The sequence below is a fragment of the Epinephelus moara genome, chromosome 9, assembly GCF_006386435.1.
Source record: "Epinephelus moara isolate mb chromosome 9, YSFRI_EMoa_1.0, whole genome shotgun sequence".
Taxonomy (NCBI): Eukaryota; Metazoa; Chordata; class Actinopteri; order Perciformes; family Serranidae; genus Epinephelus; species Epinephelus moara.
Window position 1 is genome coordinate 14,451,375 of NC_065514.1, and position 10,131 is coordinate 14,461,505.

Here is a 10,131-nt window from a genome sequence, read left to right on the forward strand (position 1 = left end):
AATAAAAGTATTATTTTTACGTACCATAGCTCGCTTCATCATGTATGTTTACCAGCTCTTCTGACCCTTCTTGATAACGTTTTCTGGTGACCGGAAATAGGAGTAGAGTGAGACATCTTCGCGTGAACATACCTATCCGGAAAACCGGCGCTTGGCTTCAGAGGCAAAATGCGACTCACCATCAGCACATAAGCGAGAGTTTTATCGTTATTTTAAACTTTAATTCACTGCTACAACACCAAGTTCTGTGTAGCTTATCAAGTATACGTCATATTTATCTCCTAGGGGGACTTTTATCGTTGTCCGCAACCCAACAAGGCAACATTTGCCGAGCGGAGGGAGACAAATCAATCTCACACCATTAGCTAGCTAATATAAGCCTCTCTGTAGCTTGTTAGTTTGACCTGCCTCTTGGTACAAGCACCAACATGGCTGCTAACCCTCCTGGACAAGGTAATTATTATATTTTGGGACAAACGACATTGGTTTTTGAAGGTTTTTGTCGTTATCGAGGTATAAGTGCAGGGGCGTAACTACGAAATGGGGACCCCCGGAAACATGGCTCCCTTTGAGGATGGATGGTTATAAGTCTCTAGAAAATTAGCCAAATGTTTCTCGTTTTTTGGTCTTTAATTATCTGTCATCTACTGTCACTGCAAACACGAGAATATATGCTCCTTATTGATCATTGGTTCCTATATTTTTTGTGGTAACACAGTCATTTGCATTCATATTTACGTGCCTGTCATTTCAGGAATTAAGTGATGTTAGCTGATACATGTTGTCACATCCCTGTAGGTTCCCCCACCGTCTCTCTGTGTCTTCATTTTCTTTCTCCTCTGTCTAGCCTTCCCCAACAAGACACGTGTGGCGATCCTGGCCGAGCTGGAGAAGGAGAGGAGACGTCTGATGAGCACCCCTGGAGCCAGGTAGGGCCCGTATCCAGTCATGGAGGGTGACAGGAGTCTCAGTCCTTGGACNGGGGGGGGGACAGGAGTCCCAGCCCTTGGAGAACCCCCCCCCCCCCCCATGGCAACGGCACTCCCCAGTAGCTGTGGCCCCCCAGCAGGACAATGCACCATGCCATGCTACAAAAACTGCTCAGGAATGGTCCAAGGAATGTGACAAAGAGCTCAAGGAATTGAACTGGCCTCCAAATTATCGAGATCCCCATCTGATCAAACATCTGTGAGACGTGCTGGTACCCCACCTCACAACCTACAGGACTCAAAAGATCTGAAGCTAACGCCCTGGTGCCAGACACCAAAGGACACCCCCCAGAGGTCCTGTGTCCATGTCCCAACAGGTCAGAGCCAAGTCCGGTTCAAGGAACACCCACCGTGGATCAGGGGTACCTCTGGGGTACCAGCACGTCCCTCAAATGTTCAATCAGATTGGGATCTGGGGTATTTGGAGGCCAGGTCGACACCTTGAGCTCTTTGTCCTGTCCCTGGGGTCATGCCTGAGTAGTTCTGGTGATGTGGGATGGTGCATTGTCCTGCTGGGGGGCCACTTATTTTGTCTGCAACGGTGTTCGGGCGGGTGGAGGACGTCAAGAAGAATCCACATGAATGCCACAATCTAAGGTTTCCCAGCAGAACACTGCACTGTAACAAGATGGTCAATGTTATTCACTTCACCCACCAATGGTTTTAATGTTTTGGCTGATTGGTGTATCTGTCCTATATGTCGATACTCAAGTATTTTCTCATTCCCTCTCATCCTCCAGCATCTCGCTGTCCAGACCAAACCTGAAGGAGTTCAGGGACAATGCAGAGCAACAGCACATCGCTGCCCAGCAGAAAGCTGCCCTGCAGGTGAGACGGGGTCGAACACGAGTGCATCTTCATGTCAGATCATTTACAAGTTTCCATACAGCATCAAGTACAACAACAAGTTATAATCTGTGTCTAAATATCTGTCTTATGTTATGCCATACACAGAGCAAGCAGGCGGTTAGCTTAGCTTAGCATACAGACTGGAAACATGGGGAAACAGCTAGCTTAGCCTGTCCAGAGGAAACAATACCAGCTACCAGAACCTCTAAAGACACGTTACAGTGTTTAATCAATGCTGAATGTGGTCAGTCAGTAGTAACACAAACATTTGCCTCTCTGCGTCTTCTCTTGCAGCACGCTCACACACACTCAACAGGCTTCTTCATCACTCAGGACTCCTCGTTCGGGAACCTCATCCTCCCCGTCATTCCGCGCCTGGAGCCCGATTCCTGACCTTTTTACCTTTTGTCCTCTTCCCGTTGCCAAACAACACACGAGCACGTCAGACCCACGTCTCTCCCAGTTTCTCTCTTTCAAGTCTGCGATTAATGGACAGTTGTTTGTCACACTGTAAACAATCTCAGGGGAGTGTGAATCTGTCACATTTTCCAGACTAACAAGCTGGCTGCCGGATTTAGGAAAGCTTTCATAACAGTTGGAAGAAGGTTCCAAATAGCTGTGAGACATCCAAGTGGTGCAGGGGCTGAAACACGCTGTACATGCTATCCTGCTCCGTTGCCTCACTGCACTGATCCATTAGATGCACATCTGTCAGGGTTTTTACATGAATGGATTTGTGTTGATATTTGGATAATTAAATTGTTACATTCAGTGTATATGTTGAATTTCAGTTTTTATTTTTGCAAGTATAAAACATGGTGATAGAAGGTCCAAATGCACCGTTACGTTCACATTATACTATTTTACTACTTTTTTCCACTTATGATCTTTTTGTCTTCACTGTTCACAGCCATGTTTTAACCTTTTGAAACCTGAGCAAATAGGCTCGATGTCTTTTAAGAATACGGGAAGAAAGCGATAAGCAATGAAAGAGGACATGACCCAAAAAATTAGCAAGAAATTAGTAAGAAGAGAAATAAAAGGGTTTAATTGCGAATATTTCTCACAAAACTGGTATGTTGATCAGCCCTAGTGTCTTTAGCATACATTTATTAAATGCTTTATATTTTGAAACACCTGAAATAGGACTTTATGCCGCACTGTGCCCATGGGGGAACTGCCCATTGGTCCGACAGCCCATTGTTTCGACATCCCATTGTTCCGACCATATTAAACCCATTGTTCCGAAGTCTGTTCCGAAATCATCATGATGCCCTGTGGTTAAGGTCTGGTTAGGTTTAGGCACAAAAACCACTTGGTTAGGGTCAGGAAAAGATCATGGTGTGGGTTAAAATGAAAAACAAAGTGACAAACACATAAGCCGTGAGCCTGCTCCGTCTCAAGTCTTTCCCAGCTGACCCAGAGCTGGTCGCGGCGCACGCGGACAATCGGACTAATGGGATGTCGAACCAATGGGCTGTCGGACCAATGACATGGACCCGCCCATGGACAAAGGCCTAATTTTTCCTTTCTAAAATTCAAGCAGACTTCCTTAACTTCATAGTGCTCACTGTTTTTAGTGGTTTATTGTAAAACTGGTAGGTGGAACACAAAACAACACATGAAACATACAGCATATCACCAAGCATGAAAAAGTCACTGAACCTTGAATACTTAAAATTCCCTTATTGATCAGACGAACATAAGTAGAGCCACTATGAAAGCAAATAAGACATTAGTAGTGAGTATTGAATTTTATCAGCCACTTAATATTGAAATTTAAACACCACTGAATTCATAGCATTTAAATATTTTACTTTGAAAACCACTTATCTGAATTGATTTGTTCTGAATTAACCTCTGAAATTAAAATACAAACAATTTTCATTTGCAGTTCCAAAAGCTGAATTTTTCCAATGTTCACAAATTCAGATCCAAAATTTATATTAAAAAAACTTTCAAATAACAACAACCGGGCTACCATGGACAGGCTAGCCAGTTGAGCCTGAATGCAACGTATCTGACTTCTGGCCTGTTAGAGCACGGTCTGTCAGTCACATGACCCAAGTAAGCGGCTCGAAATTTAAACCCAAACTTTCAGCTTGACTTTTTTTGATACAAAATTGACCAGTTGAATTTGAGCAACTCAAACCAAACCAATTTTTTTTTTTTTGTTAAATTCTGGAACTTGATTTTTTGGATCTGAATTTGGGAACATTGAAAAATTCAGCTTTTGAAATTGCAAATCAAGAATCAAGATTTTAATTTGAAAACCCCGTAACTGAATTGATTTGTTCTGAATTTACCTCTCTGACGTTAAAATATAAAATTTCTAGATTTGCATTTTTAAAAGCTGAATTTTCAATATTCATAGATTCAGGTCCAAAAAATTTAGTTCCAGTTTAAAAACAGTGATTTTGTTTACTCAAATTTGATTGATCTAATTCAGATCTTAAAAGTCAAGCTGAAAGCTGCATGCGGCTCCAGAGCCGCAGGTTGCCTACCCCCTGGACCAGCCTGTGCTGGGTGGCCCAGATGTTGCTATTCATATGAGGTGGTTTTCAAAGTAAAATATTTCTATGACTGCTATGAAATCAGTGGTGTTTTGATTTCAACATTAAGTATTCAGTAGCTGTTAAAATTCAAGTACCTCTGTCTCTTATTTGCCTCCATGAGCGACTTACATTTCAACTGCTTTGAGTGGACACCACAGAATCAACCAATCACTTATTGTATGTCATTGTATATCAGTTTTATTTCATTTTAATTACTTATTTCAGAAGTTGGAACTTGGTTATAATGAACTCTGAGCTACTATGACTGCAGTTTTGAGTGATCGTCCCAGTAGAATCTAAGATCAAGGACTTGTTCTTTCTATCACAATTCACAATTCTTTCTGTCACAATTTTAATGTTTTACAACCATTCAAGGAGAAATCCACTGGATAGAAGGTAGAAAGTTTACACCCACAGAAGCAGCAATGTGGCCAGAGTGTAGTGCACCCACATGATGATCAGAAGTACACAAGTTTGTGAAAAAGAAAATTACAACAACCTTGCAATATCATTTCTGGAATAAGTTGAGGACCTGATGGTGCAGTATCGAACAGTATAATCAGAGAATCCAAGGGTGGGCTTTCCTTTTTCTATGCCTGAGAAGTGTGTATGATGAGCCTCTGATCCGGTCAGTCTGTTACCGTTACCGTCATTTTGACACAATGGGCAGCAGTTCACCTTTTGTTTTCATGGTTTTGATCTTGGCCTTGATGTTATCATCCATGGCCTGTCGGCAGCGGTGGGCATAATGCGCCAGCGTCTCCTCTTTCTCATCCCACGGTGTCAGAGCATGAAAGACCTCTGGAGCAGCCAGGCTGAGCTCAGCTATGGACGCCGTACGGGCGATCGTGTTGCGGTCCACACTGACACGGTCAAAGGCCACCTTCATTGAAACACTGCGGCGAAACTCCTGGAGGGCTGCCATGTAGCGTGCTATCACACCCGCCACGTTTTTCACTGGAGAAGAGAAGGACAGTGAGAGACATCAGTACATAATGCAATATATAGTAACCATAAGGATGCTTCTACCCACAGAATAACACTAGTATCAATATTAAAGTGTGGTTAATCCTCCATGTCCGTGTCATCCTCTTACTCCTGACTCGGGGGTTTTCTCCGTCCCGAATCCTCTTGCTCTTCAGCGTGTGGTGGTTCAGAGGGTGAAGCTCCATGTCCTCAAATGAGTCAAACATTGTCGGCGAATCGACTGCTGCCACATCGTCAGAAGACGGCATGCGTGAACTTCCTGGTTCGTTTTGACTAGACCAGCAGGGCCTCCTCTTATCTAGAACTAGAAATAGAAAAACGATGACTCTGAAAGATGGTTAAAGGCACATTTCACATATTTTTCCTCTTCCTTACAGTACTGTTTATCGGCCTCAATTGTTTTGGTGTGAGTTGCCGAGTGTTTGCAATATTGGCCATATAGTTGTCTGCCTTCTCTCTAATATAACGTATCCAGATGGCACTCAGCTTGCGGTGCTCAAAGTGCCAAATGATACATTTGAAAAACCCAACAGCAATGTCTCTTTCCAGAAATCATGACACAGTTACTCAAGATAATCCACAGACCTTGTGGTAAGATATTGATAAAGGAGCTGTATCACTGCACAGAAGGAAGCGTGCATCTACTCATGGATGAGTAGATGCTGTTGACAGCACGAGATGTCAACAGTGATGGCACCCTTTTTGGCTGAGCTGTAATGTTAGCTAGCTCAGCGGTGCTAGGTGAGCTAGCCGCACTTTTCTTTTTGCATAGTGATACGGTTGGCTGTTGTAGTTCAATGGAAAGAAAACAGTGGACTATCCTGATTACCGTGTCATGATTTCTGGAAAGAGACATTGCTGTTGAGTTTTTCAGATGTATTTGTTTCGAGGCTTTGAGCTCCAATTAAAAGTGAAACAGTGCAGCAAAAGAAACTTTGGTAACGCTTTACTTGAAGGTATCTACATAAGGGTGACATGACACTGTCATAACTATGACATGACACGGTCACGAACATTGTGTACATGTCATAAACGTTTATGACTGCTCAGTGTCATTCAGTTTTTGTAATGACAAGTTGACATTGTTTAGGTTGTCTTGATTATGACAACTTGACATTAATTAAAGTGACATTACCAGAACTTGTGTTTGTATCAATCATTATGTCAACTTGTCATAAGCACAAAAAGAGGTGCATTTCTTGTTCATGTCAAGTTGTCATTATAAGGACATCCCAAACAAATTTAATGTCAACTTGTCATGACAAAGACACCTTCTGGTAATGTCACTTTGATTAATGTCAACTTGTCATAATCAAGACAACCCAAACAATGTCATCGTCACTTGTCATTACAAAAACCGAATGACACCAAATGATAGCAGTCATAAAAGTACATGTGTACACACATTATGTACATGTATAGACATGTACATAATGTTCATGACTGTGTCATGTCATAGTTATGACAGTGTCATGTCACCTTTATGTAGATACCTTTACGTAAAGTGTTACCGAAACTTTTCAGTGGGGGTGGGGGAAAAATGGATACAGCATAGTATTGCAATATTTTTGTGTGGCAATATCGTATCGTCACATGGTGCCAAGTGTCGATTTTTTTTTTCAAATTATATAAATTACAAATACAAATTAAACTTTAGGTAGCCGACTTGAATAATATAATCAGTTGCTTTTTCAGTCCACTACATACATTTTCCTCCTGCAAAAAAAAAGACTTCCATGAGATAAACAGAATAAGTACTTTGTCTTATTAGATAAAACAGATGTTGACAAAGTTTTCCTTTGAGGATATTATTAGCAGCTGAAAACAGGTAATAAATCAAAATATCGTAACATAGTTTATCACAATATTCTGCATATCGCAACACATTTACAGTCGCGATAATATTGTATCGTGACTTAAGTATCATGATATCGTATCAGGGAGCCTCTGGTCATTCCCAGCCCTACTTTTTAGTGTATTATTGTTAGGTGTACATGGAAAACAATTTTTCAATGGTGTTTTTCATTTTTATTTTGCTTTCATTTTTGATTTTATATGGCATTTCTTGTAGACATTTAGGGTACAAACTTAATATTTACTGATTTATTTTACTACTACGGTCATTAAGTGTTCAGTGGTTGTAAAAATCAGTCATCAGTACTTTCTGTTTTATTATTGTTTTTGTTTGCATCTGTTTTGTTCAGATTTTTATCACTTATATGTAGTGATGGCCTCATGAAGCCTCATGAAGCATTTTCTTTATTTTCTGAGCCCACTAGATGGCACTCTTGGTTTAAAGAGAGAGTCTCAAAGAATGGCAATTCACTGTGTTTTAAACCTTTTGTTGAACAAAAAGCGCCATCTAGTGGGCTCAGAAAATAAAGATTCATCTGGCCATCACTACTTATATGTGAAGTACTTTGAATTGCCAATTTTGCATGGAGGCAATACACAAGAATAGTTACATCCTGCTAACCTGCAGTCACTTTAAAAGCACTGCAATTTGCTTTCACTGCAGCAAAACTTTAGTGTACAGTAGAGTACAGTAAACAGTGCTGGTGAGGTCACTGAATTCATCAACAGGTGGATTTTCTACCTGGCCGCATTTTGTCCTGCAGGAAGTCACAGATGAGTTCGGCTTTCTTCGTAAGCTCTTGCTGCAGCAGCTCTTTGTCCTGCCTCAGACTGGAGATGATCTCCGTCATCTGCTGGTTACGGCTGCGCTCTGCACTCAGTAACGCCTGCAGCTTCTCCAGCTCATCCTGACCCCCTGCACATTTGCACACAGACAGAATTACACTTTGTTTTAACGATAGATATATAAGCTTGGGTTCTGCAGGCTCCCTCTCTGCAGGTCTTTCCAAACCTCACAATAAATCTGTACCTGCAGTATTCTCTGTAGTCTCTGAGACGGAGCTGCAACTCTCTGCATGCTCCGTGGTCCCTGTCACACAGCTGCCTCCGAGCTGCTCCATCTTTGGGTCCACCGCTGCCTCACACCCCGGATCGTGTCCATTCTGGAGCTGAGGGCAGGGTGGGAGGAGCTTGTCTGGAGACAGTGGCTTTGGTGCCTGAAAAGCCTGTGAAGCATAGACAGCCTCGGTCACTGCCAGTGCCGTGCTAGTCACGTTAGCAGCAGTGACATTATCCTCTGCAGAGGTTGCTTCCTGCTTGATCTTCTTCTCGAAAACTGCTCCTAATGATGTGCCGCCTCTTTTTCTGGGTGGGGGGGGCTCGTAGTCTGCATCATCGTCTGTGGCCGACGAATCGCATCCAGCAATGTCAAAGAGCTGGCTGCTGAAGTCCTCCATCTCTGATGCTGCTTCGCTACAGGAGAGGTCACACGATGACCTCACTGTCACCTGGAAGATGAGAAAGAGAGAATACGTTTTTGACAGAACGTCTGTTTTACAAACTGGGCACAAGATAAATGCTTGTAATGAATACACAGGGAGGCACATCCCATAGTAAGAAATCTCACTCATGCCACTCTGAGAACTGGGGTTACGCAAGTAACCTAAAGTTATGATGAACATCTCAAATTGAGAAACTATTAAACACCTCAAGCCCCTACTTTACCTTATTGTACGCACGCCCTCCAACAAACCTCTCCTGGCTCTGGCTGGTATTGGCTGAGCCTCCGCAGCCGTTGCTATGGTCACTGAGGGGCCAGTGGTAGGCATGTCCAGCTCCACAACCCCACACGGCGACAGGAACGCTGCTGGCATTGGGACCAGGTTCTGATGTCAGCAGATTACCATTAGAAGCAGAGGTGAAGTGCTGCAGGCTGGGGATGAGGCTGCAGATGGTGCCGTGGCTGTGAGCCCAGCGCACGAGTTTACTCAGACTGTCAGAGGTGGTCTGAACCGGGTCGGACATGATGGAAACCTGGAGACGAGAGAGAGGAGGAAATGCTTACAGACCAGACCAGGCTTCTAATTGAGACAGGCCTGTATTTGTCAAACTATGTAGCTATACCAGGCTTGTAAAAGAGACTGGGCGTTTAATTGAAGTTCTATGGTATACCTATTAGCACAGTTGACATGACTTCAGATTATGATATTTGTGCAGCCAGTTCACCAGCACATGCACATGAAGGCAGACTTAGGATTCAACTGACTCAACTTTTCCCATTACGCCAAAAACACTTTAAAAATGTGTTTTCTTCAGTTAGTCCACCATCTTTTCTTTCCAGGACTACTGTTTAATGTGTGGCCTCTAACAGTCCAGCTCATCTTTAAGAAGCTTTCCATAATTATTTATGGAAATAAACTGTATGTATTGGAAACTGTCTTGGTTTGCTCAGGGCCTGGTCCTCAGATTGACTTGGACTCGGCTAAGGTGCTCTTAAGGTTTGCTTAAAACTCTGCATGACTCAGATCTGCACAGGGTAAAGTCCAGCTCCAATATCTCTCTCAGACTGACGGGGTAAGATGTGTGTAAAGATTTGCTCAAATTAACACTGAATTTCTTCAAGATGGAGACATAATACATCAGGACAGCAGCTAATGATTACTTTATTTGGTGGTAAATCTGTCGTTTGTTTTCTGGGTTATTCAATAAAATGTAACAAAACAAAACAAAAAATAAATTAAAAATGGTAATAAGAATTTGCTTTGTTTTGTCTGACGAACAGTCCAAAAACTCAAAGTGATTCAGTTCACTATAAAAGATTATATATACATATACATATATATATATATATATATATATATATATATATATATATATATATATATATATACATATAC

The 10,131-nt window shown here is 42.2% G+C and overlaps 2 protein-coding genes across 2 annotated transcripts in view; one reads left to right on the forward strand and one right to left on the reverse strand.

Moving 5' to 3' along the window:
- Positions 1 to 125: 125 nt before the first annotated feature.
- On the forward strand, positions 126 to 2,614 carry inip (ints3 and nabp interacting protein). The gene is made up of 4 exons (XM_050052587.1): positions 126 to 453; positions 848 to 929; positions 1,730 to 1,817; positions 2,133 to 2,614. The coding sequence occupies exons 1-4, from the start codon at positions 429 to 431 to the stop codon at positions 2,229 to 2,231; spliced, it is 294 nt and encodes a 97-aa protein (XP_049908544.1). The 5' UTR covers positions 126 to 428; the 3' UTR covers positions 2,232 to 2,614.
- A 1,951-nt stretch (positions 2,615 to 4,565) lies between these two features.
- The window catches only part of LOC126395251 (uncharacterized protein KIAA1958 homolog), a 7,505-nt gene continuing 1,939 nt past the window's right edge, over positions 4,566 to 10,131 (reverse strand). The window contains exons 2-6 of the mRNA XM_050052576.1: positions 8,960 to 9,268; positions 8,265 to 8,742; positions 7,977 to 8,150; positions 5,490 to 5,684; positions 4,566 to 5,350 (exon numbers count right to left, since the gene is read on the reverse strand). Of these exons, the coding sequence (XP_049908533.1) occupies positions 5,043 to 5,350; positions 5,490 to 5,684; positions 7,977 to 8,150; positions 8,265 to 8,742; positions 8,960 to 9,259 (1,455 nt within the window). The 5' untranslated portion in view covers positions 9,260 to 9,268 and the 3' untranslated portion in view covers positions 4,566 to 5,042. The remainder of the gene's footprint in view (positions 5,351 to 5,489; positions 5,685 to 7,976; positions 8,151 to 8,264; positions 8,743 to 8,959; positions 9,269 to 10,131) is intronic.

What these genes read in the sequence shown, in the direction of transcription:
- inip (XM_050052587.1), top strand. Translation starts at nt 429, where the DNA reads ATGGCTGCTAACCCTCCTGGACAAG. An exon ending in ATGAGCACCCCTGGAGCCAG is followed by an intron (nt 930 to 1,729) that starts GTAGGGCCCGTA and finishes CTCATCCTCCAG; the next exon opens with CATCTCGCTGTCCAGACCAA. An exon ending in AGCAGAAAGCTGCCCTGCAG is followed by an intron (nt 1,818 to 2,132) that starts GTGAGACGGGGT and finishes CTTCTCTTGCAG; the next exon opens with CACGCTCACACACACTCAAC.